At 33.1% G+C, this 27742-nt stretch overlaps 1 protein-coding gene across 1 annotated transcript in view; it reads right to left on the minus strand.

Annotated features, from left to right (window-relative positions):
• Positions 1 to 27404, minus strand: part of RPGRIP1L (RPGRIP1 like) — a gene marked incomplete at its 5' end in the record, with an annotated part of 58738 nt that extends 31334 nt beyond the window's left edge. Inside the window, 14 exons of the mRNA XM_029085446.1 lie at positions 1 to 288; positions 2594 to 2745; positions 4294 to 4746; positions 6077 to 6194; positions 6843 to 7022; positions 8217 to 8267; positions 8501 to 8607; positions 10718 to 10857; positions 11247 to 11295; positions 14901 to 14973; positions 16152 to 16298; positions 18816 to 18921; positions 25022 to 25165; positions 27287 to 27404. The exon at positions 1 to 288 is cut by the window's left edge and continues 76 nt beyond it. Of these exons, the coding sequence (XP_028941279.1) occupies positions 1 to 288; positions 2594 to 2745; positions 4294 to 4746; positions 6077 to 6194; positions 6843 to 7022; positions 8217 to 8267; positions 8501 to 8607; positions 10718 to 10857; positions 11247 to 11295; positions 14901 to 14973; positions 16152 to 16298; positions 18816 to 18921; positions 25022 to 25165; positions 27287 to 27404 (2126 nt within the window). The remainder of the gene's footprint in view (positions 289 to 2593; positions 2746 to 4293; positions 4747 to 6076; positions 6195 to 6842; positions 7023 to 8216; positions 8268 to 8500; positions 8608 to 10717; positions 10858 to 11246; positions 11296 to 14900; positions 14974 to 16151; positions 16299 to 18815; positions 18922 to 25021; positions 25166 to 27286) is intronic.
• Between the last annotated feature and the right edge of the window lie 338 nt (positions 27405 to 27742).

A 27742-nucleotide genomic window follows, 5' to 3' on the forward strand; every position in this document is an offset into this window, starting at 1 on the left:
ATCATCAAATACGTAAAAGGTTAAGGATTCTGATTTTAGGTATCGGTCTAAATCTGCATTCATTGGCACTTGGAAACACATATGGTCATCTATTTGTGGGTTGTTGCTGCTAGGAATGGTGGGAGTATCATGGTCTACAAAATCAAAGAACTTGTAGACAACATAAGGATTTGGCTGAAGATGTCTTTTTTGGGATTGTAGATTGTTACAACATTTTATTGTAATGTTGAGTTCATTTAAATTGCCATCTGTTGAAGTGCTGACTTCGGCAGTTCCAAGTATCTGCTGCTTTAAATGAAAAAGAAGTTAAATTAAAAACATCAGAATTCTTATGTTGCTGATCTCTTAAGAACTATATAAATACAACAAGTAACTGATTGTTTCAATGACACTCCAACTACTGTTTAATTTTATATGTTAAAAATATTACTTGTTCCATAAATTCAATGACATCTCTTGTGGGTTGTTGGTATAAGGAAATAAGAGGTTAATCCTTTCAGGGCTGTAATTGTTTTCTTTATTCTTCTAAAGTTTTATGATCTACTTGTCATTTGATTATATACAAAGCAGTGAAGATCACAGTTGTAAGAGTGATTAAGTGAGTATGTCTTTAAAGTTAAGGACTCTGATCTGGACAGCTATTCTGTGTAACAAATTTTTATAACTGTAGTCCATTTTTTATATGTACTTTTCAATAATTAAAACTGCACTGCAGATTCCTGTTTTTTCCTTCCTCCAAAACCTTTACTTACACAATCAATTTACAAAAATTAGAAATCAGCATGTGTAATAAAATTAATAATAAATTTAATTTAAAAACTCAATGATATCACAATTTTTTAATTACCTATCAGCATGGCTTGTACGTACTGTGGAACCTACTGTTGGCAAACTGGGAAATTAATTTTAGTAAAAAAATTAAAGAATAAGAAGAAAACAAATAATACGACTATCTTAATCCCCATCTATTTTGATCTCAAAAGGCTCTCCTTTTTTACAGTAACGTTACAGTTATTTTCATTAATTGTACATAATTATCTTGCTTGGGGAAGCCAGAGGTCTGTCTTCTGGTTTATGGGGAAATATGTATCAATTTGATTTTGTGTGATAAAATGTTAAATATTTTTATTAAATAATCCACACTGAAATAGTTAATGAGAAAACCAAACACAACAGTTTAAGTCCTTACTATGCAACTACTATTTCTGGTTACACACAGAACCAGAAAAAAAAAAATCCAGCAGTTTATGTACAGTTCATGTTTCCATGATTTCTGCCGCTATACAGGACAGAGAATTTTATACGTATGTTTAACTAGTGAAAGCTTAAATTTTGGAACACACAAATGAACACACTACTTTTGCAGCTGCAGACTGACAGAACCTTTATAATGTAACCATCTGCTACAGCTACATGACTTTTTGTTTCTGCCATGAAACATTTCTGAAAAACTGTGGTGTTTCGAACAGCGCTGTAGAAACTGTTCTTCATTTCTGCCATTTTCCCTATTTTATTTTCTCGTGCATGATCAGTATATTTCAGTTGCCACGTTTGAATTTGCAATTCTACAATAACTACAAAAAACCACATGCCTTACCTTTCAGCTGTGTTTGTATTGGTAACACAGCTAAAAATAACATAATCAAAAATAGAGAAAACTAAATAACAGATTTTGGCATTTAACATTGGCCAGATTTCATGTGTTAGTTAGAAATACCTTTGATTCTTTTAAAAATCAGATTTAAAGCAAATGTTACAATGTTATCAAACATGAAGTTATTCTGAAAATGCCTACATTGACCTTTAATAGAATTCATACACTAAACTTACTTCTCAGATTACATCAAGGAATCCATTGAGATTCTAGTATAATATAGATTCACATTATGGAATAATATAAAACATTAATATGACTCCAGACTTACAGTAATTTAAACAGCTATAGATTTTTTAAAAATGCCCATTAGAAACTCCAAGGGTTTTATTTATACATTTCGATCTAATTGTTTTTATTTCTTAAACAATTGTTAAAGATGTCTGAAAGTCCCTTCTTTTTCTGTCTGTGACTCTTATTTAAACATGATTATACAGTACATTGTATTATCAAAATTATCTTCATAATCCAGCTAAAAAAAAATAAAAAAGTGAAATAATCTCCATCTCGTAATACATTAAGAACTCAAACATTAAGAAATTTAATCTAAACAACCACTTCACCTGTTATACTGATCTGACATCCTGTTGGTTTAACATTCCTGAGTATTGTACTAGAACTAAATGTTAACAAAAACTGGCACTTGCAGGTTAAGAAAATGAAATATAATAATTTCAAATATTCTAGTGACAAGTTTCAGTAAAAATAAATAACTGAAGTTTACGATTTGGTCTTTTCAGGAAAGCTAAAATTCAACTTGTTCTTTATCTCTTTATATGAAAAACATGTTGTTCAACTCCTGAACATATTTTCCAGTTCAAGACCCTTTAACTTTGTTAAGCTTGAATACATCAAGACTTGAAGTAAACTATTTGAACTGAAAAAGTAATTTCGAACAGTTTATTCGGTCAAAACTATGAAGTACAAACCCAAACATACCTGGGATGGTTGTTCACGTTTCCTAAAATTGGATGCCATATACCCCAGAGCCTTTGACCTCTCTTTGTAGAGTCTAATAGCTTGATCCATAGGAACTCGTAACCGGATCCAGTATTCTATGGTGCCATAGTTATGAATGTTTCCTTTGATTCCTAAGGAATAAATACATATGGAATTGCATTAATTCTTTTCAACATTAAATTACTGAAATCAAAAGCTAGGAAATGACAAAAATTAAAGATTAGTTATCTTGTGACTATGCATTATGACAGTATTTGTGACATGAGATGTGCAGTTCACATTAGAAACAGCAACAACAACTCCTCTGGCTCTACATGTATGATCTAAAACTAAAAAGAGACCATTTTTTTCATGTTGTAACCTGCAGTATTTACTGTCCAAGCTATACAGTCAACAAGTTCATTATTCTAACCTCTTCAAGGCAAATAAAGCTTAGGACAGTTTTGTATATCAGCAGTTGGAAAAATCCCATGAAGTGGTATGCAGTTTAAATTATTGGCAAAAATACCACTTTATAATGCCTTATTAAACCAGATTTTTGACAAAAGTTGGCAGTTAGAGGTCTCTGAATATACTGATCTGACAAAATAATTCTAAAAGAAAAAGTAAATATTGAATAATTCTTTAAAAAGGCTTGTCTGGAATATCTTAAAGTTATTTTAAAACAATGAATTAAATTAAGAGGAAAAAATGCACAAAACCTAAAACAACTCCCCCACAGATTATGCTACTATATGAAATACTAAATGTAATCATCATCATTTGCAGCTTTGTGATGCCTTACACCTGTTATACAAAGACCTCTGCCTTACCAGTTTAAATTACAGCTACTGTAACTATTTCTTCCTTTATTCATTGATAAGGAATGAAGGTATATAGTTATGACACTTGGGCCAGATATAAAACACTGATGTCAATGCAGAAACCTTTTTGTTATTAACGTATATTTGGCCAAATGGAGAAATTGCATATGCAAAAGTAGAAGAATTTCATTTAATTTAAATATATTACAAGACTTAACTGATATTACTGTATGTTTTACAGTTGAAGTCAGTAGAGTCCCGTTGTATCAGTAACAGTCTCAGAGGATGAAAGAAACTTACATTAAACAATTAAAACACAATTAACAACATATAAAATAATAAAGCAAAATGAAAAAGAGTACCAGTCTTATCTCTACAGTATTTATAGAGGGAGTCTAATTTATGAATAGTACTACAATGCAATCAACTACACTGCTCTACTAACTACTTTTCTCTACGTTGTTTTTATATAATTCTGTTGAGTAAGTTGATAGTGTATTTTATTAAATATTTTAATGTGTGTACTAGTAACACTTTGCAAGTAACCTTTATACAAGATAAAGAATCACTTGCTATTTTCAAACAAGATTTTCTAATGGCATTCACAGCATGTCACGCTCTTCAGGATCACTGTATTACTACCATCTTTGTCATCAGCCATTATGGGCGAAATTGCACCTGTCAGAGCTTTCCCCCAACTGTCAGTAGAATCACCAGAACATGCTGCACATCTAACAGGAAATATCATGTCGTGTAAACCTTTTTTTTTTTCCTTTTGAAATAGTAATACATGAATTCATTGTTGGCCAAATATATGTTACTTAATTTCAGTTACAATACTGCATCAAACAGAATACTTTTTGATATGTTAATTACCAACTAAATCTGCTTTGCTGTAGATCTTCCCATTGTTTTCCAAGATTTCATGGAACTTCAGTTGACATGCAGCAACTGTTTCATAATCTATGCCATATGCGTGATGAACCTCAAGTGTGATACTGTTTTGCTGTATATACTGCAAGAAACACTCATCAGCCTGCACAAGATACTGAGAAGTGAAGTCATATGATGGCATAAACCCATAAACTACTGGAGTTGTCTGAAGTTCAAAGTCATAGAATCCGTAAGTACAAAAAGTTGCAGGTTCATGGTCACCAAAAGCTTGCATAGCTCCGGAAGAGAAGATCACTTTGCTGATATGAATTTCAAAAAGGTTTTCTCCTCTTTTTAAATGTAAAGTTTCATCAAATTCATCCACTGGAGCACCTGGTAATATATCAGGTCTGGATTTATGTGGTTTTGTACCATAGGCAATCTCTCTTAGTTGGGCTGCAACAAATAAAATAAAATAGAGCTACAATATGACCGTCTTGTTTAGAAATCAAACATAATTAATGACTGAGTAGAGAGGAAAAAAAGCATAATTTCATCACATTAACAATATTACTTTCTTGAACATGTTACTAAAAAAGAAATCATGCATTTAAAAATGATACATCTACTGCACATTTAGCACACTGATAACAATCAAGAATACCTCCACAATGGAGCTGCTTCAATGTACATAAAAATAGACACAGGCCCTCAACAATCAGTAACAAATTACAAGGGATTCAACAAGCAAAAATTCAGAAGTCTTATGCAATGATCAAAATAAGTATCACTATGCAAATGTAGCAGAGACTTAAGATACATATTTTTGTAAGGTTGAACTAAATTTGCCAGGGAAAGAAAGAATACATCTCACTTTTAACCTCTGTAATACCCTGAGTGGACAGAACTATCAGGAAAGACCTTTACATGTTGCTCAGTCTCACAGATGGTGAACAAATCAAAATACATGCTTACAGAATTAGGACATAAATTGCCATGCAGCCCTTTAGTACAGGGGATGCAACTTGGAGGCAAAACATGAAAATTGTTATGACGTGGGTTTGTAAGGTGTCCTATTTCAGGCTTCCTGTGCACCTTTTACACACTAAAGCCATTAAAACAACATTTTAAATTCATCATATTGAAACATTCTGCAGGTATATTATACCATGACTTTAGGATTTTTAGCAAAACATAAAATGGTTATGCAATGATAAGCCAGCAAAATAACAGGTTGACCATGAATGTATGATTTATTTTAAAAATCCCAATAAATCCAAGTTTGGTAGTTTTATTCTTATATTCTTTTATTTTTATTCTTGTTGCCAGCCAACAATCCTGGAGCCAAGACCATCCTGAAACTGAAACCCTGGAAGAGCGAGCCCGAGCGATCCCCGAGAGAATACCCGTGTCTTCCGGTCAACTCTGGTTAATATACTGACATGACGTGATATGATATGGAATATTTCATTGGCACATCCAGATGCCAGTTTTGGGTTTTGCTGTTCGCTGCGCTTCTCCCTCCCAGTCCTAATGCAGCTGTGAACCAGCCAAACATGGTGGCCTTGAGCTCCAGCAGCAACTAATAACACCAGTACTGTTATCAAAGTTCTTCTCATAATATGTCTGAACTGAAACGCTGAAACTAAAATACAGCTATTCTAATTACTAAAAAGAAAATTAACTCTATCCTAGCAAAACCAGGACACAACTGAAGAACAAATTTACAACAATAATTTTTAAGAGATAAAATTTAAAAAAAGAGAAAAATATACTTTAAAGATACCTTCTAGTTTTCTGATGCGTGCAGCTCTAATATCAAGAAGACGGACATACTGTTCCAGTTTCAACTCATAGTCTTTCTGTAGACTTTCCATCTTATGTGTCACTACTTCTACTTCAGTCTGAAAAAGATTTGCATGTTAAAAGGACTTTTGAGGCTCGTCTGCACTGATGTTGCATATGCTTTTGGCTACAAATTAAAATACTGTTACATTTGAGGAAAGAACATTTAGAGTACACAAAAATAGCAGCAATTTTAACCTCAGCAATACAATAATCAGTTTGAATTTCACCATAATCTAAAAACGTTATTAAGAAAAACAGACTAATTATTATCTCAGGACAATGTTCCTACTAGTTTCTTTAACGATTTTGTTATTTTAAACTTATATTAATTGAATGAAAAGTCAAAATATGATCTGCAATAATCCAGCATAAGAGAGTAAAAGCAGAGTGCTGCGGAAAAATAAGCTTATTTGATAAGTACACTTATTTTTCCTGGAAGGACCCGATACAAGCTCAGAAACAATCCCAAGAAAGCATGGTTTGAGTGCTCTGATCAGGGCAAGTTAAAATATTAAAGCTACAGTTATTTGGATCTCACACTTTTTAACCAATACTTTCAACACCAGCAAATCTTATGTTAGGTTACCTATAAACAGACTGGCTTTGTTGCTGAACTTGCAAGTCTTGATTATGACAAGTTCCAGTCCTACAAATGTTAAAATTTTATTGTTAGGTTATTTTCCACTGTGAGAAGAGTTTAGTACCTGGTAATCTTTGTTAATTTTGTGCTGCATAATTAACATATTCCTTGTCTTTTCAAGTTCTTGTACTGTTTCTGCATGTGTTAACTGCAGCTCCCGCATGGAGTGTTCTAAATCTTTATGGGTATCATCATCTACTTTTTCCAAAAACGTAAGGTCCCCGTTCTTCTGCTGCTTTCGAACCTAAAGCAAATTTGAAAAACTACTAGAACAAACTTTTGCAAAATATTAGTATATATTTTTACCTGGTTAAATGTAACACTGGGATATAACTTTGGAACAACAATAAGACAGTAAGCATAACTTTGTAAATTTTGAGCATGGGGTAACACAAACAGGAATGAGGTAGACCAGTACGCGTCAGGATTGTATTCAGTAATGTACTCTTGTGGTTATCAGGAACCAGTTAAAATGTATGAGGTATTCAGAAGTAATCACTCCTGTCTATCCAATGAAAATGCAAAACTGCTTCATATAATATATAATTAATATATTTTATATAATTAATAATCCTGCTTCAGTGAATGTACAAAACCTGAGTTGTTCTCAAGTCTGCATTGCTTCTGTTATTAATAGCAGGGTTTTAATTATCATTTACATTTGTTTTTCTTTGCTTTCTTTTTTTCATTATCATTATAGAATTATAATTTGCATTTCAGTAGCACAAAAAGATTCTCTTTACAGTAAATACTTCCTCAAGAAAACAAAATGCAAGTCACTGGAACAGTGGAAACAATGCAGACTTATTTTTTCACTGATTTCATTCTCCACTCACTTCATTTTCGATTTGCTGTAAACTATAAAACTTCAATTTATGTCCAAGAGAAAAAAACAGTACATTTTCTAGATATTTTTTGTTTTTTATTTTAATAAACAAAGAGAAGTTGCTAAGCATGGCTGTAATGCATTTTACAACTTCCATGCTCACAGTGCACTCCAATAAATGATTGAATTAATTTTTTTAAAAATTTAAGTAATTTAACTGAGAAAATGTAAGGTTTTTTAAAAAATGCTTGTGAATCTGGTTTAATTCATTTTTTATGTTACTATGAATTATCTACGTAACTCTAGATTTCATCTTTGCAATGTTTTAATCTTCCTTTCTACTTCACTGTAACTGAAAAATTACAAAAGCACACATATGAGCTTGAAGCATTAATTAGTAAAAGATGCACAAATAATTCAGCCCTTGAAAATCCCAAGCATTGTGTAGCAAAGATGTAATCGTCAACCAAAGGGGTTTTTTTTTAAAAAAAAAAAAAAAAGAAAAGAAAAGAAAAATGCAAAATTTATGGAATCATAGAACGGTTTTGGTTGGAAGAGACCTTAAAGATCATTTGGATCCAACCCCCCATATGCTTATTCTTTCTAAGTTACCTTTACAAGCGAGACGGCTTCACTGAGTTCTGCTGCATCAATATCACCTTCCTGAAACAGAAATACTTAATGAAAAGGTGCTATCAGATGTGAGTGAACATCGAAGAAATACATTCAGAATAACAAGATGCATTCTCACTGGATATGACATTTTGCTTGATATCATGAATAAACAAACACTGTTATATTTCTGCATTCTTTTACTTTCAAGATGTATTTGCACTATGCATAAAACATAGAGTGGGTGGCTTTTTGCTCATATTCTAAACAGAAATAGAGTTCACCTTGGTCAAAAACTTCATGTGATTTTTCAGTTCATCTAGTTGTTGCTTATGTTCCTGGCAGCATAACTGCAGGTCTTTGTTCTCTTGCATCAGCTTTTCCTTTTGGTCTTAACATAAAAAAGAACAAAATACTCAATTCAACATAATTATAAAAATTATAAACTTGTTTTTCATATTCTCTTATGCATGAAAATTTGTTGAATCAATCTGTCAATAGCACAGCTCTATCTACCTTAACACTGCCTGTGTTTACACTGTGTAAAACCACTATAACTATGAACAACAAATGCAGCAAGGCATGAGTTTATATTAATGAAAAATAAAAATTGAGACAAAAATTACCGAGTAAAGCCATACATTGTATAACTGGATAAGTGACACCAATCCCTGCTATAGTAATTGCTTCAATTTAGATTAAAGACATACTAAAAAGACAAGAAACACAAGGATAAATGACTAAGGGAAATGGGGCAGGGAAAAGGGTGATAAAGCATCTGCAAATACCATACTCTTAAAATAAAAGGGAAGGGGGGCAATCATAGTCACAATGTGAAATAAGTTACTGTTACTGTTTTCTGTCTAAACCTATTTCTTGTTAAGTATTACAGAATACACTATTGAGTTATGGACAGAAAAATACTACTAAGAAATTCAGATCCAAATTACATAATCACTCTAAAAAAGAAACATTGAAGAAGGACATGGAAAAAGGTAAGATGATGTTAGTCTCCTGTAGCAGTAAGGATTTTCAAGACTTCTTTTATTTTAATATCTTTCTTAGTCCTGGAAAATAAATTTTGAAAAAAGATTCATATACGAAACTACAACGGGTAGACAAGACACTATTTCTACACTACTTTCAGGCAGCAGGTTAGGACAAACAGTACTTCAGAAAAGAACTTAGGGTTGTGCAGCAAAGGCAGATACTCTGAAGTATGCGACTGAAGGAGCTTACACTGCCTAAGTTTCATCAAAGACAAGAAGCTGTAATCAAATCCTAGATACAGAGGCCTTGAAGGGTATTACAACATCTACTCAAGCTGCAGCAAGTTCAATTCAATAGAAATTGAAAGTGTAGCAACCTAGTGATCCAGTTTAAAAGTACAACAAGTCTCAATCTGAGGAAGAGGTGGTTAAGACTTGCCACTTAAACATAATGCCCATAGGAAGGACAGAACATGATTTTCCGTATTCAACTTATACAATTAATAGGATGGCCTATAACATTTTCATGCTCTTAATATCACTTTAAATTTTGCATTGCATAATCAAACTGTCATTAAAACTATCTCTGTCAGTATGTCTTAACTTCATATTATTGTAGCTTAAGGCATCTTATTTATTTCAGTAGCACTTAAGGTAAATTTTGCAAACACTTGCTGTGGTCAAATAGCATGTTTAAATATTGAATCTGGTATTTGAAGTCAGTAGTGATACTCAGAATCTTAATGGCAAGCACACGCTTAACTTGAGCCCTAATCATAAGAAGAATTATTCACAATAAGTTGGCCCACTTAATTCCATTAGATTGTTCACAGAAACACACCCTTTAAAAATACACATTTGAAGAATCAACCTTAAAAATATTTAGTTTACTTCCTGCCTGTGCTCTTGCTTTGTGAACTTTACGTTGCCACAATATATCACAGTATTGAGATAAAAAAAAAAAAAAGAAGATTGCAAGGTCTTAAAGATTCACTGAAGTTGTCTTACAGCATGGGAAAAACACATATGAAATAATCTGTTCACTAGGTTAGACTAAAACTGTATTATTGTAAATGTGCATAGCATTCTGAATTCAGAAAGTTGAAAGACAATTAACCATCTCCCAGGGCCTATACAGCCTTCATGTTACTTTGTACAGTAAATAAAATTAGAGTAGTGGTTTATAATTTGAGAGGGACTGTCAGATGGTCCTCTTTCCCGTAAGAATTTTCAATGTAGAGAAGAAATACAGAGAGAGTAAATATTAACCTAACAGAGGAAGAATTAATGCAGCTAGAGTCATATGACCCTCATTCAGCACACAACCTGTATTGGGTCAATTTTGGTACTTAATAGCTGGTCATAACTTAAGCGTATTGTTCAAATGTACGCCTGAAAGGCAGCTCTGAAATCACCCACAACAGAAACTACACTTTTCTGGGCAATACACCTGAACTCCAATACAGGTGAATTTTACATCATGAGAAAATTCTAGTTATTTCAGAAATATACCTCTTTCTACTTTGATCTTGTCAAGGATTTCATTTTTGTATACTAACTCAGATTCAACGGCACTCTCTAGTTTAGCAATTTCCAATTTCAGTTGCTGTTCCTTTAATTTCCACTGCTGTTCATGGGTCATACTGAAGACACTGCAATAAAACATGTGGCATGTGAAAAACTTTTAGAAATCAGCTTCAACAGAAAATAATAAAGAAAAAAGCTTTTAGTGGCACAGAGACCACTGTCATCATGTCTTAGGAATTAAGTAAACATATGCCGGTCTGCTGCTGTTGAAACCAAGGCGCCTTTCTCAGGCTGCGGTTGAAAAACATGAAAGAGTTTGTGGGATGAGCAAAGGAACTGGCCTTAATTTAGAGCTCCGAAGTCAGAAAAGTTGGCAGCATGTAACATTTGTGGGACTAGAAAAAGAATTCAGATGCATATCCCAGTGTAATCCACAACTCCAAACCTCAGCAACTGACAAAACCATTCTTTCCTCGTACAAAACCTCTTAATGTAGAGAACTGGGATTACCCACCCGATTTCTTTTAAATCTGTGAAACATGCAGAACCTAAAGTCAGTTGCCCATTCAAAGAAATGTTGACCACAAAGTGACAACAGTTTTCTCATACTGTAAAACAATTCTGATAATGATTAAGAAGCACATATAAAGTAATCTTTCTCCTAATTTAAGAAATAAAAACCAGAGGTAGGCAAATAAATTAGAATAACTATTCTGCCTGTAACATCATTTACTTGTAAACTACCAATCTATGTGCAGTAAGGATCACATGGACACAGAATCAGAACTGCTGAAACCACAAAACAAAGAAGTGTAACTCCGACTGAAACAAAATTAAGGACATTATATAATTTACAGTGTAATTCCCAGCAGGTAAAAAGACAAAGCAATGCAATGTGCTTTCATATAATTTAGACAGTGAGTATTATGGTCTTCATATTATTATTATTCTATCCTTGCATTCTCATGACTGGAAAAATGTCCTTCATCTTAATCAATCATAAATCAATTTATTCACTTTTGTATTCTTTGAAAAATCAGAAATTGTAGGGTTTTTTTAAAACAAAAGAGTCAGATCCTCAACTCTTCACTTTGGAGAATCTCACCAGTTAAACCAGTTATTTGTTACATATTTAAATGTATGAAAAAAAAAAATCCTCTGATAGCTATTTATCAATCTATCTCTCCCAGAGATCTATGTAACAAAAGCCTCAATCAAAAAATCACAGAGAAAAAAGAAATATTGCAGAAGGGACAGCCCACAGCTTTGCAGACCGTACACGCTGACTGAAAGAGAACTGTCTGTTTTGATGGCTATGACTACATAACGTGGTTTCAAGTACATGTAAGTGGATTTGCATCTAACGTATGTGGAGAATGACCTTAAGATTAAAGAAAAAAAAATTATAGCATGAATTGCAGACTTTAAGGTATATCGCAAGAGTTTATATTCTTGATTTGTGACCTTTGTAAAAAAGTTCTATCTCTCTACATTTTGTCTTCTTCTCATAGTATGTCTGTCTCATCTATTTATACAGTTCTCTAGGCATATACCATCTTATAGTGTGATAGAGTGAGTGCCTTTTATAGCGTGTGTGAACTTAAGTAATGCTTCTAAATCCTACAGTAATATCTAATTCACTCAGGTATAACTTTGAACATAATATGCAGCAAATCTAACTCACTGAGCCCACAACAATTTCTGTAACACTGCACAGGTACAGGAGAGATGCAGTGTGTTCTATAATTACTTAGACTTACCACTCTTCACAGTTTGATTGGTTTCCGTAAGGAATGAATAAATCTTAGCAAAAAAAAAAAAGATATCAAATACCTTTAGTTTTCACACATCTGAAAAAGTTTTCCAATTTTGATGACCATGATACCTAGTTATATGTGCATTTGTTATCTTTACGTACAATTATTTCACATAAAGATGTACCTACACATTATTTCAGTTTTTCAAAAGACTCTGTTGGCAGAAAAATCATTAACAGTTACTATGAGAGTAATTTCAGAATGTACATCTTTAAACGAAGAACATTTTAGAGGAGAGATTTTATCCAAGCCTAAAGTTTATGTCAGTTTGAATTGAGTCCACTTCTGTTGCTTTCTTCCTTTGAATTTTAAGATCACTTTTACTTGAATTCATGTGGAATTTCTTTCACATTTACTGTATTTCACTGGAGTTGGAGTCATCTGGGTAACTATAAATGGTCAACCACATCTGGCACTGTTTCCTTTGCAGGGAGTTTAAGCATTTCTACATTCTGATTACAAGGTCATATGAAAACAATTCCTCAAACCTTTTATCCAAACGAATTGTTTTCTTGGATACTGACTAAATAATAATAGTCAACTGACAAATTTGTACTTGTTCTTTGTAACTTTTCAGATCCAGCTCTGCAGTCTTGGCTTTGGCAAAATTCCCATCAACTTCAAATGAATTTCCAAAAAAATAACATTAGCAAAGAATGGGTTTATGTCTCTCTTCCTCCAACAAAAAAAGAAAGAAATATTTATTAATTATCTGGCATCTGTGGACACTGGCCTATCCACTGCTAGCAATAGGCAAGCTGTAGCAAAGCTGCACTGTTCAAATGGGCAACAGAAAAAGCTGTCCATTAAACAGTAGTTATAATGAAATGACCCATTTCTCCTAATTTCTTGTTATCTATACAGCAACATGGAATGAAAAAACAGGAATCAAAGTTTAAGTGGGAGTATATGAAAAGACAGATCATTTTAGGTAACAGAAAAACCATATTGTAGATTACTGGGTTATGATAAAACCATATTTAAATTTATCTAGTTAAACATATTTTTCAGTTATCCCACTATGATTTAAAGAGAACAAAAAATTTCAAGTCAAGATTGTAAGTTGATTTGCTAGTAAGAGTTATTTCTCTGCATAATGATAGAGGAGAAAAAATCATAATCAGAAATATTTATAACATGATCAGACTTTGGAGGAACCTACAACAATGAACTTAAGCAAGAGACAATTGACCAACTGCCTCTATACAAAACTCTAAGTATTGTGATTATACAACTGTTACAGCTCATATGTAAAAAAATGTTTTAAGCTATTTGTACTCACAGTTTTTTTACTACTGTAATTTTTAATTTCACTGTAGAAAGTACAAAAAGTATAATAAATATTGAATAAATATTTATAAATAATAAAGAATAGTATAAACAACATTTGTTACCACTCACATTGTGTTTAGTCATTGGTATTTTTTGACAGACATCACACTGACAAACCAAACAAATTTTAAAAGGAGAAATAATTTTGATATGAGAAAAGACTTCAGGAATTTTACCTACTTTGAGGCAATTATTAGCTCGAGGAAATTTTTCTTATTTTCTAACCCTCTTCAGTGTAAAAGACCACATGGTTTCACAATAAAGCATAAGTTCATTTTGAAGGTCTTTTCTTCTTTTAATATGCTTGTGGCAATTGACTATAATAACTTCTTTTCTGTACCAGATAATTTCTGAATCATACCTGGCAATGTATTTTCATTTTCATTGTAAGCACTGCTGATACAATTTATACCATTTACCAGGTATAAGAACCTTTGTAAAAACTTACGCAAGGCTATGCAAAAACTTCAATCAGAACAAGTGAAATGGTAGCTATTACCAAAACAAACAAACCACCCCTCAAAAATAAACACTGGAGAAGCTGTCAAATACCAGGCTTTATACAGGTCCATTGAGAAGTGCTGGAAGAACTAACACAAAAAGTTCAAACACTCCTCCTCCTCAGATAAAATAAAATAAACCCAAAAGAATATTTGTCTATTTAGATGTATTCTTCTTTCAACAATAACCCTAAAAAATTATTAGAACTTCAAAGAAGATCTTTTTGCGTTGATGTGCAAAATAAAGTGACTTCTACTTATTTTTTAATTCAATTTTTTAAGAGAAGTAATTGACTATTTCAAGAGTATTAGAATAAGTATGGAAGCTGCTTCATTTCAACAGAACAGATGAAACACAGACAGAACACCATAAATGTTTCCATATACACTTACTGATTTGATGAACGATAGCATGAATATCAAACTCACAATATGCATATGCACACTCCAGCACACAGTGTATGAAGACTTAAACTGGACAGGAATCAAGTTTTTTATATACAGAAACCGTAACTTACCTGTTATACAGCTTATCATAGTTTTCCTTCAAGAGTTCCTTCTCTTTTTCTAGATCATTTATTCTTTCCTGTAACTAAAATGAAGAAGGAAGTTTCAACCAATGCACAGCACAAAAGGAAATTACAATGAATATGTAAAGACAATCAGTTAATCATTTGTAGGCACTCAGGCTTTTATTTGTTCTTTTTTACAACTGCCTCTTAGAAGTTTCTAAATTTTCACTTTTTTTTCACTCCATGGATTCATATATGGCCTACACAGTCTTTTTCATGTTGTTTATAGGGAGCTGAGACTAACATGTTGCAGTTTTTTAACAACAGTATCTAATCACATTCTGCCTTATGCAAAAAAAAAAAAAAAAAAAAAAAATTCTATAGCATTGAAAATTTGTATTTCCATTTTGGCATTAGTATTATCTAGCTAATGGCTCCTGTATAGTAAATCGGTGTTTTAATTGACCTTATAGAAACAACAAGTTCTTGCTTGCAAAATACTCACTGAAGTAGGATATGGTTTTAAAGATATAAGATGCTTTAGCCCAGAAGATATTCCCTACATGCATTACAGTAGTTTAAAGGTTTGAAGGACATATCTATGAGGAAACCTTGGTAAACTTGGTTCATGTAAAACACATTCAAACCAGGTAAACCAGGTGCAAAACCAAAACTTAAGTTGCTACAGAATGTAAGAAAAAAATAAGTTTGTAGACCCTTACTCCTCATATGTTGAGGAGAATGAGGAATAAACCACTTGGTTTTTAGCCCTGTATCTGTGTGACTGTTAGTGATGACACTTGTCTGAGAGCCACTAGACATAGACTAGAAATAGAAGTGACTGATTTGAAGAAATGAGTAAGATGTAATACTATACTGCAATTAAATCAGGTTGAAATAATGCTAAAAAACTAGCAATATGTGATTAATAAATCAAGTATATTGATTATTTTCTGGTTAACAAACCACTTGTTTAGTATTAGAATTGACAAAGAAATCCCATGCTTTAACCTCAAATATTGTCCAAACCCTGGTGACTATGTGGCACAGGGACCAGGTATGTCTCATGATTTTATAAAATGCAACCAACAGCCACAGGTTTTTCTTTCTAATGGGACAAAAGTATATTACCAGGTCAGTCTTGTGTTTGAAAGGTCTGTTCACATCTCTGCAATTAAAAGGTATCCCGTCATTAACTGTTCCCTTATCTATGGGTACTGCCTAAAGCAGATTCTACCTCTCTCAAACACAATCTCACCTCTTCTGTCCTTTGGTTTGAAATAGTTACTGATTGCAATTCTTTTGCAAGATGAAGGCACTTTAACCGCTCCTCTTTAAGCTGCAGATTCAGTTCATCACTTTTTGCTATTAAAGCATCATGACTGGTCTTCAAGTTCTCATGGTTCTATGAAAAGGAAGGAAGGAAAATCCAGGAAAAAAAAGAAAATGAATCACACTTAGAAAGTTACAACACTCTGCATATTCAACCCCTGGTCTCTCATGGCAGTATGTAATATAGATTCTCAGTGTGGTCAACAGGAGACCCTCTTGAACTAAGTAACTGAAAACAACTTTTCATTATGCATGGCCAGGAGAAGGTGGCACTCTTGTTGCTCTCATGAAGATTAAACCCTCAGTTCAGTCATGATGAAAACGACCAAGAAATACATCTGTTAAGCAATTAAAAGATTCTGCTGTGGTTACAGTGGTTAGACATGCTGACCAAAAACACTGCAGTAGCAAGCAAAAATGAATGTTGACCACAGTTATGTTAATCACAGAACCTGCCACAGCTCTGTTAACCCTTAATTGTAGATATGTAATTGTTTCATAATCCTAATGCACTCTTCTATTTCCCCGCTAGCAGTAATTTAATGAGGGACTTATGATTTATTTTACAATTTCATTTACTTCAATGGATTATATTAAGGAACATTTAACCAATTTTAATATTACATGGTGGATGCTGATAGAACCTCTATTTCCAGAATGTTTAGTTAGTATTATACTGCCTACATTCCATAATGCTTTAATAAAGCCTCATTCATTAAGAATTTAAATGTAAATCACACAGTATGACTTAAAACAAAACAGCCCAAAAGCCAATCCCGTTTAATAAAATTATTGTATGAAAATTTATGTCAATCTATGCATGAGTATAGATAATGTTTAATGACTGTAGACAGAAAAAAATTAGCTTCATTATTTCTATATAATATTTCTACAAAGTAGTTAAAAGGAGAAGCATTAATATGAATCCTGTAAAAATTGTTTAGGTTCATATGCAGTCTGAATGTCCTAGAAACAAACGTAAAACCCACAGAAAACCCAATCACCAACCTCATCTTCAGCATTTCATATCTCATTTATCCATAATAAAAATATAATGGAGAATAAATAATTTTAGCAATCAGTCTTATTTCAAAGAGATAATGAAGTATATTACTCATCAATTTTTAACAGTCTTTCTTTAGTGCTTCTCTTGCTCTGTCACACAGAATCACAGAATGTCAGGGATTGGAAGGGACCTTGAAAGATCATCTAGTCCAACCCTACTGCCAGAGCAGGATCATCTACAGTAGGTCACACAGGAACGTGTCCAGGCAGGTTTTGAATGTCTCCAGAGAAGGAGACTACACAACCTCTCTGGGCAGCCTGTTCCAGTGTCCTGTCACTCTCACAGTGAAATCTGTGAACTGTATTTTAATAACTTCAAAAAAAGACACCTTAAAAAATAATCATTCCTTTACACTCTTATTTCTCTCAAAATTTATTTCCTTTCTCCTCAAAATCAGAATCCTTACAGTCTCTAACTCTTCCAACTGCCCAGGTGAACTCATGTTTTCTTCCCCATGTCTCAGCTTCAATTTTTTTCTGAAGTTCTTTTCCATTTCAGTAACTTGTGTTACTTCAAGCCATGATATATGAATAAAAAAAACCTCAACAAACCCAAACCCCTTGGCAAAGCTGCTTTTCATGCCATTCCACCCTTATCTCTTTCCTTAACTTCCAAAACAGCTGAAAACAAATTCAACAATCACATTTATGCTACTGAACCATCCCATTAAAAGCACTAAAAATATCCTCTTGAAAAATCTCCTAGCTTCAACTTCATTCTAATCCTTCAGTGTCTCTGTTACTCTCCAGACCATTGTGGATTAACTTTCCTCATTAACTTTAAGGAGACCATGACTTCCACTTCGTAAGGCTAGGTTACTTCATGAAGTTCTATTGCCTGCAGGATTCCTACTCAGAGGAACTCTCCCATTTCTAAGCTATTGTCATACTACCACTGACTGTATACACATGTGGTTCTCCAAATACATATGGAAAGAAGCAGAAAAATGTTGTATAACTAAAACTTATACAGAGTCTACCATGTATTTACATGCTCTGGTGATATTTGCATAATAGTACTCTTTTTATAAAGAAAAGACATTATTTACAGTAGCCCTCTAAAATAATTTCCATGAATTTAGGAACACAAGTTATGTCCTAATGTCAGAACTCTAAACAGACAAACCTCTCCAACTTTATCAAAGATTGATTAAGCGAGAGGGGTCTGGTATCTCTTCTTTAGTAAATCAGTACATTTAGGTCAAAGCCCTCTTTTTAAATGATCAGGAATCTCTTTAGATAGCCAGACAACTCAGTCCATTCTCCACTATCTGCCTCAGATGGCTTTGCAAATAAAATCTAAGATCTGCTAGACCCTTCTGAAAAAAAAAAAAAAAAAAAAAGAAGTAATTTTAAGACTCAAAAAAATCTACACATTTGGAGTAGCTTGGGTACAATGTATTCTGTGGTTCATTTTCGTGTAGTTGGCATTGACCCAGAATAAAAAACTGTGTATATTTATTTTCCATTTGCGCATACTTACACGACAAGTGTAAAGGAATGCTACTGACCAAACTGCAATTACCTCTTGAAGCTGGAGAAATTTTCCTTCCATTGCTGAAAGAGCACTGCTTTTCTCAGCCAGCTGTTTATGGACCTTGATCATTTCCACATTGTCCCGAATGTTTAGCCTTCAAAATTATATTAAAAAGAAATGCATCATGGGCTTAAAGATACAAAATGAATTGTCTTACTATTTTTGTATTGAAAAGTTGAAAACCTTTGCAAATCAGCTTTCTACAACACATTTGGGAGAAGATTTAGTCTGTAATACCCAAATTAATTTCTTCTATGATCCACACTACAGAACTTAGATGAATGAACCTTCTACTGCACAATGACATAGCAGCTTCAATCAATACATATTCATCTTTGTTTATCGTATCAAACTACATCTGACAGGAGGGGAAAAACAATCCTCTACCTGAAGAGATTATTTGTTTTCCATTCACTACTTTTCCACTCTCCAAAGTATTTGGTGCCAGTAGATTACCATTTCATGGAGTTTCCTCTTGGACCTTAAACCTACCAAATACTGCTAAGAAAAAGTGACTTAGCAATTTATACTCTAATGCCTTAAGGCTGGCACTCAAACAAGCTGCAGGTGTGTCTTAACTACATGAAAATTACTTAATACCCATGTAGATGTTCTACCTTGTTACAATTCTAAATTATTTTGAGAATGCACTATTTAATAGAAAGGATGTTTAAAAATTCAAAATTTAAATAAATATTTATTTCTGATGACAGTGAAACTAAAGCCTATTATTTTCACAGATTCTTCCAGTATGGGAAGAGAAACCAATTCTGATTTATATTAATATAAAATACGATAAAATCAGAATAAATCTTTAGCATTTGAAAAGGTAATTTCTCTTCCAATATTTATCTATTTTACACATATTGGAGGAGTTGTCACAATGCCATGCTGGAGCAAGAAAATGGACTAAAAAGCTTACACATCTGTAAACCAGCTGAGTACGTTAAATACTTTCCTTTTATTCTGTAAAATATCAAAGCCTATTGTGTTTTGGCATTGCCCAGTTAATTGTCCTTACATAGGAGAAATACACTTGCAAACCTGAGATCTTCTGCAAGAAACAGCTCTAGCGCAATGCTAAACTATCATGTGTCTAAAACATGTTATCTACATAAATTAAAGTTGTGGTGAGTATAGACAGCAGCACTGTCTCATGCAAGCTATTTAAAAGCTAATGTAGTGGCACGTTTTTATTAATCTTGTTCCACACATCAAACAAAAGGCTCTGATGCCTTCAAAGGCTTTTTCTTCCCTCCCCCCCTTCTCTTTTTAAGCAGGGGGCTTTTTTTTTTTTTAAGCAGGGAGCTCTTTTTTTTTTTCTTTTCTTTTTTTCTTTTTTTTTTCTTTTTCTTTTAAAGTAGAAAAAGGAGCAGATGATAGTGAAATTTATGACGTACAGATGTAAACCCCATGGCTCCTGACAATCAGCATTAACTATTTTTTCAACAGTAAGTGAAACAGGATTTGATTTAAGCAGGTTTGGGGCACTGATATTATGAAGAAAATTATTCAAATTTTGAAGTGAAAAATTTTTTTTGGGGGGGATAATTTCAGTTCTGACAATTATAAGAGTATTTATCTCATGAAGTTTCTAGCTACAGAAAGCATGTGCCATTATTTTCTTATTAGTGTATCACATTGATCACAATCTCAAATTCCATTATAGGGTAGAACAATAAAACTTATTTCTCTACAGTACTTCTACAATATCTAATTTCTTTATTTAAATAAAATCTGTCTAGGAAATTTCAAATGCATCTACGTACACCACAAGGAGCTTGCTGTTGAAGAACAAAACCACTACGGATTTTGTGGGCAAGGTAAAGTTAATTGAGAAAGATTCTGTTCAGAAAATTAATTTTTGTGTAAATGAAGTGACAGAACAGTAGAATAGAAGAGAAACTGATTATCTACACAACTTTCTTCCCCCAAGGTAGGTGATGTATTCTGCTCCCAGAACATCTCCCCAGGTATTCTGACAGACCTTAAAAATAGAGTTTACATACAGATTTGATATAAAAGTCAATGCTACCTTTCACTTAGATACAATTTTGCTCAAAGAATAACAAAATAATGTATAAGAATAAAGGTGTACTAAGATATCTCATTCAATATTTTCTCTATTGTAAAAAAACCCACCAAAAATTCTGACACTGAAACTGAAGACATGGAATTGACCTGGAGCAGAAGTCAGAGAAAGAAAAGGAACGAATGCCCTTTTTGAGGAGGTAACCTGAATTAACAGGCACACTGATTTAGCTCTAGCATGCCTTCTGCCACAAGTGCAGGAATATGAACTTCATCCTTCCACTCTAAACCTCATCTTAAAGCTAGATTAAAAAGTCTGAAATTGGAAATGAAGTTAGGAGAAAGTGACTCTTTAAAAAGTTAAGAATTATGTTTGGGGTTAATGTCTGACATACACCAAAGAGACAATCTCTTTTCCAGACCTCTTATCATTTGGATTAAAAACATATAGAGTGGGGTCCCAATAAAAGGGTGGGGATCAGCTGTGTGGGAATGGGGGACTCATAGCAACTGACACCAGAAGGAAATGATTAAAGAAAGGATCTTGACCTGCACTATACAAATTTATGCCAGTAAATCCCAGATGGCTAAGCTAATAAAATTGAGGTCTAATTAAACCACATCCCTTGCATCTTGTCTTTACTTCCATATGAACACGATATGGATACAACACTGCAACTACTCAGAGAGTCTTGACTATTGTTTCAACTGGACCAGTGGCTCACAAGTTTTCCCCATTCACATTCAGAACAAGAAAAACAAGCAAGTAAAAAAATATCAGCACCATATTTCTCAGGATCACTTACCCTCTGTCTGGCAAAATAAAAAAATGGTTTCTAGGCTCAATCACAAATGCACCAATGGCCAAGATACACCCACAGACTCCCAAGCAGAGAATTAAAGAATAGAGCATCAGTGTGCAGTACTCTTCTCATTTTACAATGCTGAGGAACTAACAGGATTATATGTTGATACACATTACATTCTTTCCTTTACCTCTAATTCCTTACAGGAGGAAAAATATAAGGAGGGGAAAAACCCCACTTAACAACATTTACCTTCTAGTAGCACCTTTATGTTGTAATTTATAGTATATTTGCAATAAGCAAAGCATTAACCTTGCATCAATATCTCTAGCATCTAAGTTACTAATATTATTTAAATATCAAATAAAAGTTCTGTATTTGTTTGCCTGGCTAAAGAGCCACCTAAACATGAAAAAAGTCATGACCTTTAGGGAAACTGGTTAAATATGAAAAATCATACATGGAAATGAAAATATAGGTTTTTTTTTTTTCTTATTAGACATGACTTAGCAAATTCGTATAATTTCTGTAGTCTCTCAAATCCCTTTAGATAATGCATTGTGATGAACATGTTCCATATTTTAATCTAGGTCTGCAATGCTATAATGCAAACACAGAAGCCATGAGTGCATCAGACACAATACTCCTCTCCAAAAAGCCACATGTTCCAAAGTCATATTGTAGCAAAAAATGCCAAAGGAATCCAAAACTGACTGGCAAATAAGCTTTTTCATTTAAAAAAACCCCAAACAAAACAAACCCAAAAACAAAACACAAAAAACCCACAAATGTGCAAATACCAAGTACCTGTGTCACAAATGCATTTGCGGGGGGCTTGAAAAAGGTTTTTGGAAGGTATCATGAGCAATTAAGTTATTTGAACCTAGTTGCTTGCAAAATGTGATTGGTAACTTGCAGACATTAAACCAGGAGGTTATTACGGTTTTGGCCATCTTTAAATTAAAAACAGTCAAGCTAAATTTTGTACATAAGAAAATGTGTTTAGTTTAATAACACACAGGCCAAGTTTCTCCCTTAAGTCAGAATTATATATTCCTGAAACAGTCCCCAAACAATCTCTAATGAAATATTGAAAAAACATGGATTGTAGCCATGTTATAACAATCACCTCGAGGAGCACACTGCATATGAACTCAGCTCTGCTATGTAGCCCTTGCATTGTTATACAGAAATTGTAGCAAAGCTGCAAGAAGTTTTTAAATATTACTGGATCTCTTGTGGGTCTAGGACTTAGGATAACCAGTATCTCCCTCCCTTACCACTGATGGATCAATGACTACTATCTGTGGCTGCTTCACTACTTGGAAACTACAGTTATTTCGATCACAAGAATTTCTGAAGTAGCAGAATGAAGAATGTTTTCCTAAAGGTTGAAAGTAACCTAATTTTGTTAACACCAGGCTGAGATCAACTGGTAATACAACATGAAGATTGGTGGAAGCAGATTTACTATGTCCTTTTGGCACCATAGAGTTCCTAAATAATTTCAACAGATCAACTGTCTTTGGGTAGTAACAGAACTAGGTGGCAGCCAAGTGTATTCTTACAACACACAAGAAAAAGTTGCAAATTGTACCAAAATTCAAAGACATAAGCTACAAGGACGAAATAAGATGACCATATCAGTCACCCAAATCTCCAATTTTTCCTCCAATATTTTAGTATCAAGTTTCTTCTCTGTTGCTGCAAAGATAATGAAAAATAAAAATTACATGGAAGCCACAAATCTATTTGTGTAATAAAGCAGCTAATACAGACTGCTCTAGATAGCAGTTACAAGACTCCCAGGAAAGAAAACTACTGCAAATCTCCTAAAGGTACTATGTATAGGTAACCTATGGCTACAGTTAAAGCTGGAGAGAATATTCTCTCTCTTAAAGTCTGACTCTGGCTCATTCAGCATAATAAAAAAAACAAACAAACAAACAACACAACTTGAAAAACATGAGGATTAACAGCCTTCCATGAGGTATTCTAGTGCCAAAATTAGAGAACTCACACTATTTTGGATATGCACTATTGGACATTTTTCAATTTCTTTCCCAGTATCTTCAGTCAAATATAATAATGATCTTTTATCCGGTTTCAAATAAGAAATAGAGTGTAACAGAAACAATCCCAGAACTTCAAACATGAATTCACAGACAGTAACTTAGGTCAAGTATCATGGATTGTATACAAGTAATTTGATAAACATAAATATATTTATAATACACAAATAACTCCTTAAAAATTTCACGAAAACATGGTAGCTGGCATTGAATTTGGAAGTTATGTTCAGTTTCTAACTGTTGTCCTTAAAGAATAGTGTTTATCTACACAAAAATGAAGCACAGAAGTTGAGATTTGTAGCAGATTATTTTTCAAATACTGAAAAAATCTTTTAATCACTGTAGGCATAGACTGAGAAATTATTTATGATAACAACTTATTTAACCAATATTTAAATCATATAAAGGAAAGTCTGAATAGGGGAGACTTGTGACTTTTTAAATAACTTAATAGCAAACATTATGATGCATTATTTATGTAGGACTACCAATGCACAAAAGAATGCTCACACATAATAACATCTCTTGAAAAGCAGTTGAAGAACTGACCACATATTTCTCATCCAAGTAGAACTTTCACTGAAATTAAATGAGTATGGAAGGCAGGATTGTGCTGGATTAGATCCTTAATACAATTAAAAGTAACAGGCTGAAGTCGAAACAGTCAAAAGAAGGAAAATATATGCAAAGTCATATAATTTTTCATGTATTTTTGCAAAAGAGAAAGAAGAAGGAAAAGAGATTAAACTAATAGAGACTTCACTGTAAAACACATTCTACAAATGCATTTGGCTTTGTTTCACTGCACAGCTATACTGTATTCCTTCAAAAATTTGCTATCTACCCTTACAGGGCCATTATTTTTCTACTATTTGTAGACTCCAAATTATCATAGAGTATTAATGAATATTAAATTATCCATTATGAACCTGTATCTAGAATTGTCTAAAAATTATATTGAAGAAACAATAGATGATTAAAATTTAATGAGTTGAACATCAATTGCATCTGGATCGGCTGGAAATGAATTCTCTAAAATGGGTAATTATGAACCTCTTGGTTTATTTGTGAAAAAATGTAATAACCTATTATCATACCAGTCTCCTTGCTTAGAATTAACCATGGCTATTTGGTAAAACATTTTATAACTTAGCTTCACCAAAGGTAAAAAAATGAATAAAGCACACACGTCTTACAGAACAAGTAATTTTCACAGCTATAGACACACATTACTGTATAGCTCTTCTAATGCTTCCACCATGGAGATTTCCATTTCTCACAATACCTTTGGCTTGTTGTTTCTTGCTTTTTCAGCTGTGAGATGGATTCTTCAGCTTCCTTTTCTTTCCTTCTTAGATGACTCACAAGTATCTCTCCGGCACATTCTAGTTCCTCAATGCATTCCCTTTGGGACTGAATCACAGTCTCCCTGCAAATACAAGCACCTCATGTTCCAAAACCAGGTAGGCAGGTATTTAATAAAAGAAAAAAAAATTAAATGAATAGTCAATAGAGCAAATATTAAAAAAAAAGGAAAAAAAGAAAAACTTGTATTGCTTAATGCCATGCATCACAACAGAGGTTTAAGGGTTCAACTTATTGTGAAAATTAATAGAGGTCACAACAGGAAAAGATGTGAATAGCACAATAAATAGATAAATAATTCAAACACATTATCAAATGCAACACAACCAAGAAAATACTCTTAAAAAAAATGTTTATGTGGCCTGACTATTGTTTAGTACAACTTTTATGGTTTTTTATACTCTATATTAAATGTACTCTCCTCCTAATGCATTAGTACCAAGTGTTTTCTGAATAGGAAAACACCATTACCAGCTATCAAAAGAATCTGAGATCTTCAATGGATTGAGCAGTGAGTGTAATTGTTAAGCCTTTATTCTGACTTAGGTAACTTTATGCAAAACAAATCAGATGATATGCCTTTAACAGTGGAATTTATCCAGTAAAGGGAATTAAAAAAAGAAAGGCAGAAAACTACAGAGATCAGAGTCTGAAGTCTGAATATTTTTCAGTCAGCCACAACTTTGCGATTTTTATTTTCATGACAAGTTAATCTCAGATATCTTTTCCAATAACATTTTTTCTAATAAGAATAAGCAACAGTTTATCTACAATTTTTTGCAACCCTAAAGCTTTTGATGCATAAGCTGCAGTTCTTCTTTACTTCATATACCTCTCATAGACTTAAGAGTACCTTGAATTTTTTTTGGCCATGTATTTGCTTTTGTACCTACGTGCACCATTGTGAACAACTTTGGTTAGTTTTTTCACCCTTGTGAGAACTGAAATCTCTGAAAAAAATGTTACTTGAATATTTTCTGCATTATAACACAATGTTTTTGATCAATCTTAGATGAAAAACTATTGTGAACACCAAGATTCATAGCAGTCTTAATGGATAGCTCTTATTTTCCTGGTCTTCAAAAGTGATAGGTATAGAAGAAATAGCCCTTTCTAGGCCCATCACTATTTTTTAAAAAACTCTAACTTCAGCAAGGGTTACATTCAGACAAGATGCTAGCAAGAATGCAATTTAAACATTGTTAAATAATTCAGATTAAATTATTAAAATAATTTATAAGAATATTTCTCCAAAATTATTTCCTATGATCCCACTAAATCTTCATGTTTACAAAATTTCAAGCACAAAATACATAATTGCACATTATTTCATATATTTGTATACTTCGATTGCCTATTAATTGAAAATTTAGCATTTACAGATACTGAAGTAAATATGATTTAGGCAAATCATTATGGAAAGAAATACACATACTGAAAGTAGATTCTAGAAAACCAGATGTCTAAAAACAATAACAGGTTCCCATATACTTTGGAGAACAAAAATGTTCTAATCAGAACTCAGTATATTCAGATTAGATGTTAACTACCTTTTCTCCACCCTATATAACACCTCTCTGTTCTCACACACTCTACATTAAGGATGTTATCAAGAGTTTCCTGAGCTTCAGTTTCAGTTAAAATGTGCAACTGGACTATAACCAACTTATAAAAATGCAGAAGTGAATCAAGATCATTTTACATTACTATCCTTTACTGCACTTTTTGCAACCTATCCATAGAATCTGACCACCTCTAGAAATGAAGCTTAAACGAATCAGCGAAACACATTCAACACAGTCACCACTTGCCTGGGCTACCCTATGCATTTTAGGAGTTACGTGGGTAATAATTTTGCAGCTAAAATTCTTTCTGCTTTTGTCAGTTTTGTCCAGTAGAAAGCCAGGCAGCATTGCATCCTAGCAAAGAGAGGCTCGCCATTGAAGATCAGTTTTAACTTCCAGCCAAATGCTTATGTACCTACATTTTGCATTCTCAATTCCTCATCCTCATGTTTTCCTGATCATAAAACACTTAAGCATTGTTATCAGGGTTACTGTTGTCAGATCCAACAACTTCACTTTATTTTCTGAAAACTTCTGAAAAATGAATTTCTTTTCCCTTCAAGAAAACCACAAATTTTAACAATTATAATGACAAAATTTAAGAAATATGAAAATCATACAATTTTTTAATTTCAGCTCTTGAATCCTCAAGCAGACTCTTGGAGAAGCAGAACTCAGGTTCATATCTTGGGACCGCAAGGTTAGGTGATCTCGCCTCCAAATCCTGAAATTTCACTCCTAGGAACAAAGAAAAGATACATTTTTGTCATGCTGAAAAAGCATTTAACAAAATAATCTCTCCACAGTGCAAACACTTACAATTCCTATACAGATACCACAAAAAGTATTTGTACATCTAATTCACACGGGAAGTGATAATCAGAGTACCTACAACATAGCTGCTGTAAAATGTGAACTACGGGGAATACCGCATGCACTGTCAAAGAGAAGTGTTAAAAATGTGTCTTGAAATGTTTTTATTAGAAGATTTTACTTCTAAAGACAGAGAACAGAGATAGTACCTCCAAGAAGAACACGGTCAGTATTATTACAGAATCACAGAATGTTGGGGATTG

This window comes from Antrostomus carolinensis, unplaced genomic scaffold (assembly GCF_000700745.2).
Source record: "Antrostomus carolinensis isolate BGI_N321 unplaced genomic scaffold, ASM70074v2 scaffold21756, whole genome shotgun sequence".
In the NCBI taxonomy this organism is placed as follows: Eukaryota; Metazoa; Chordata; class Aves; order Caprimulgiformes; family Caprimulgidae; genus Antrostomus; species Antrostomus carolinensis.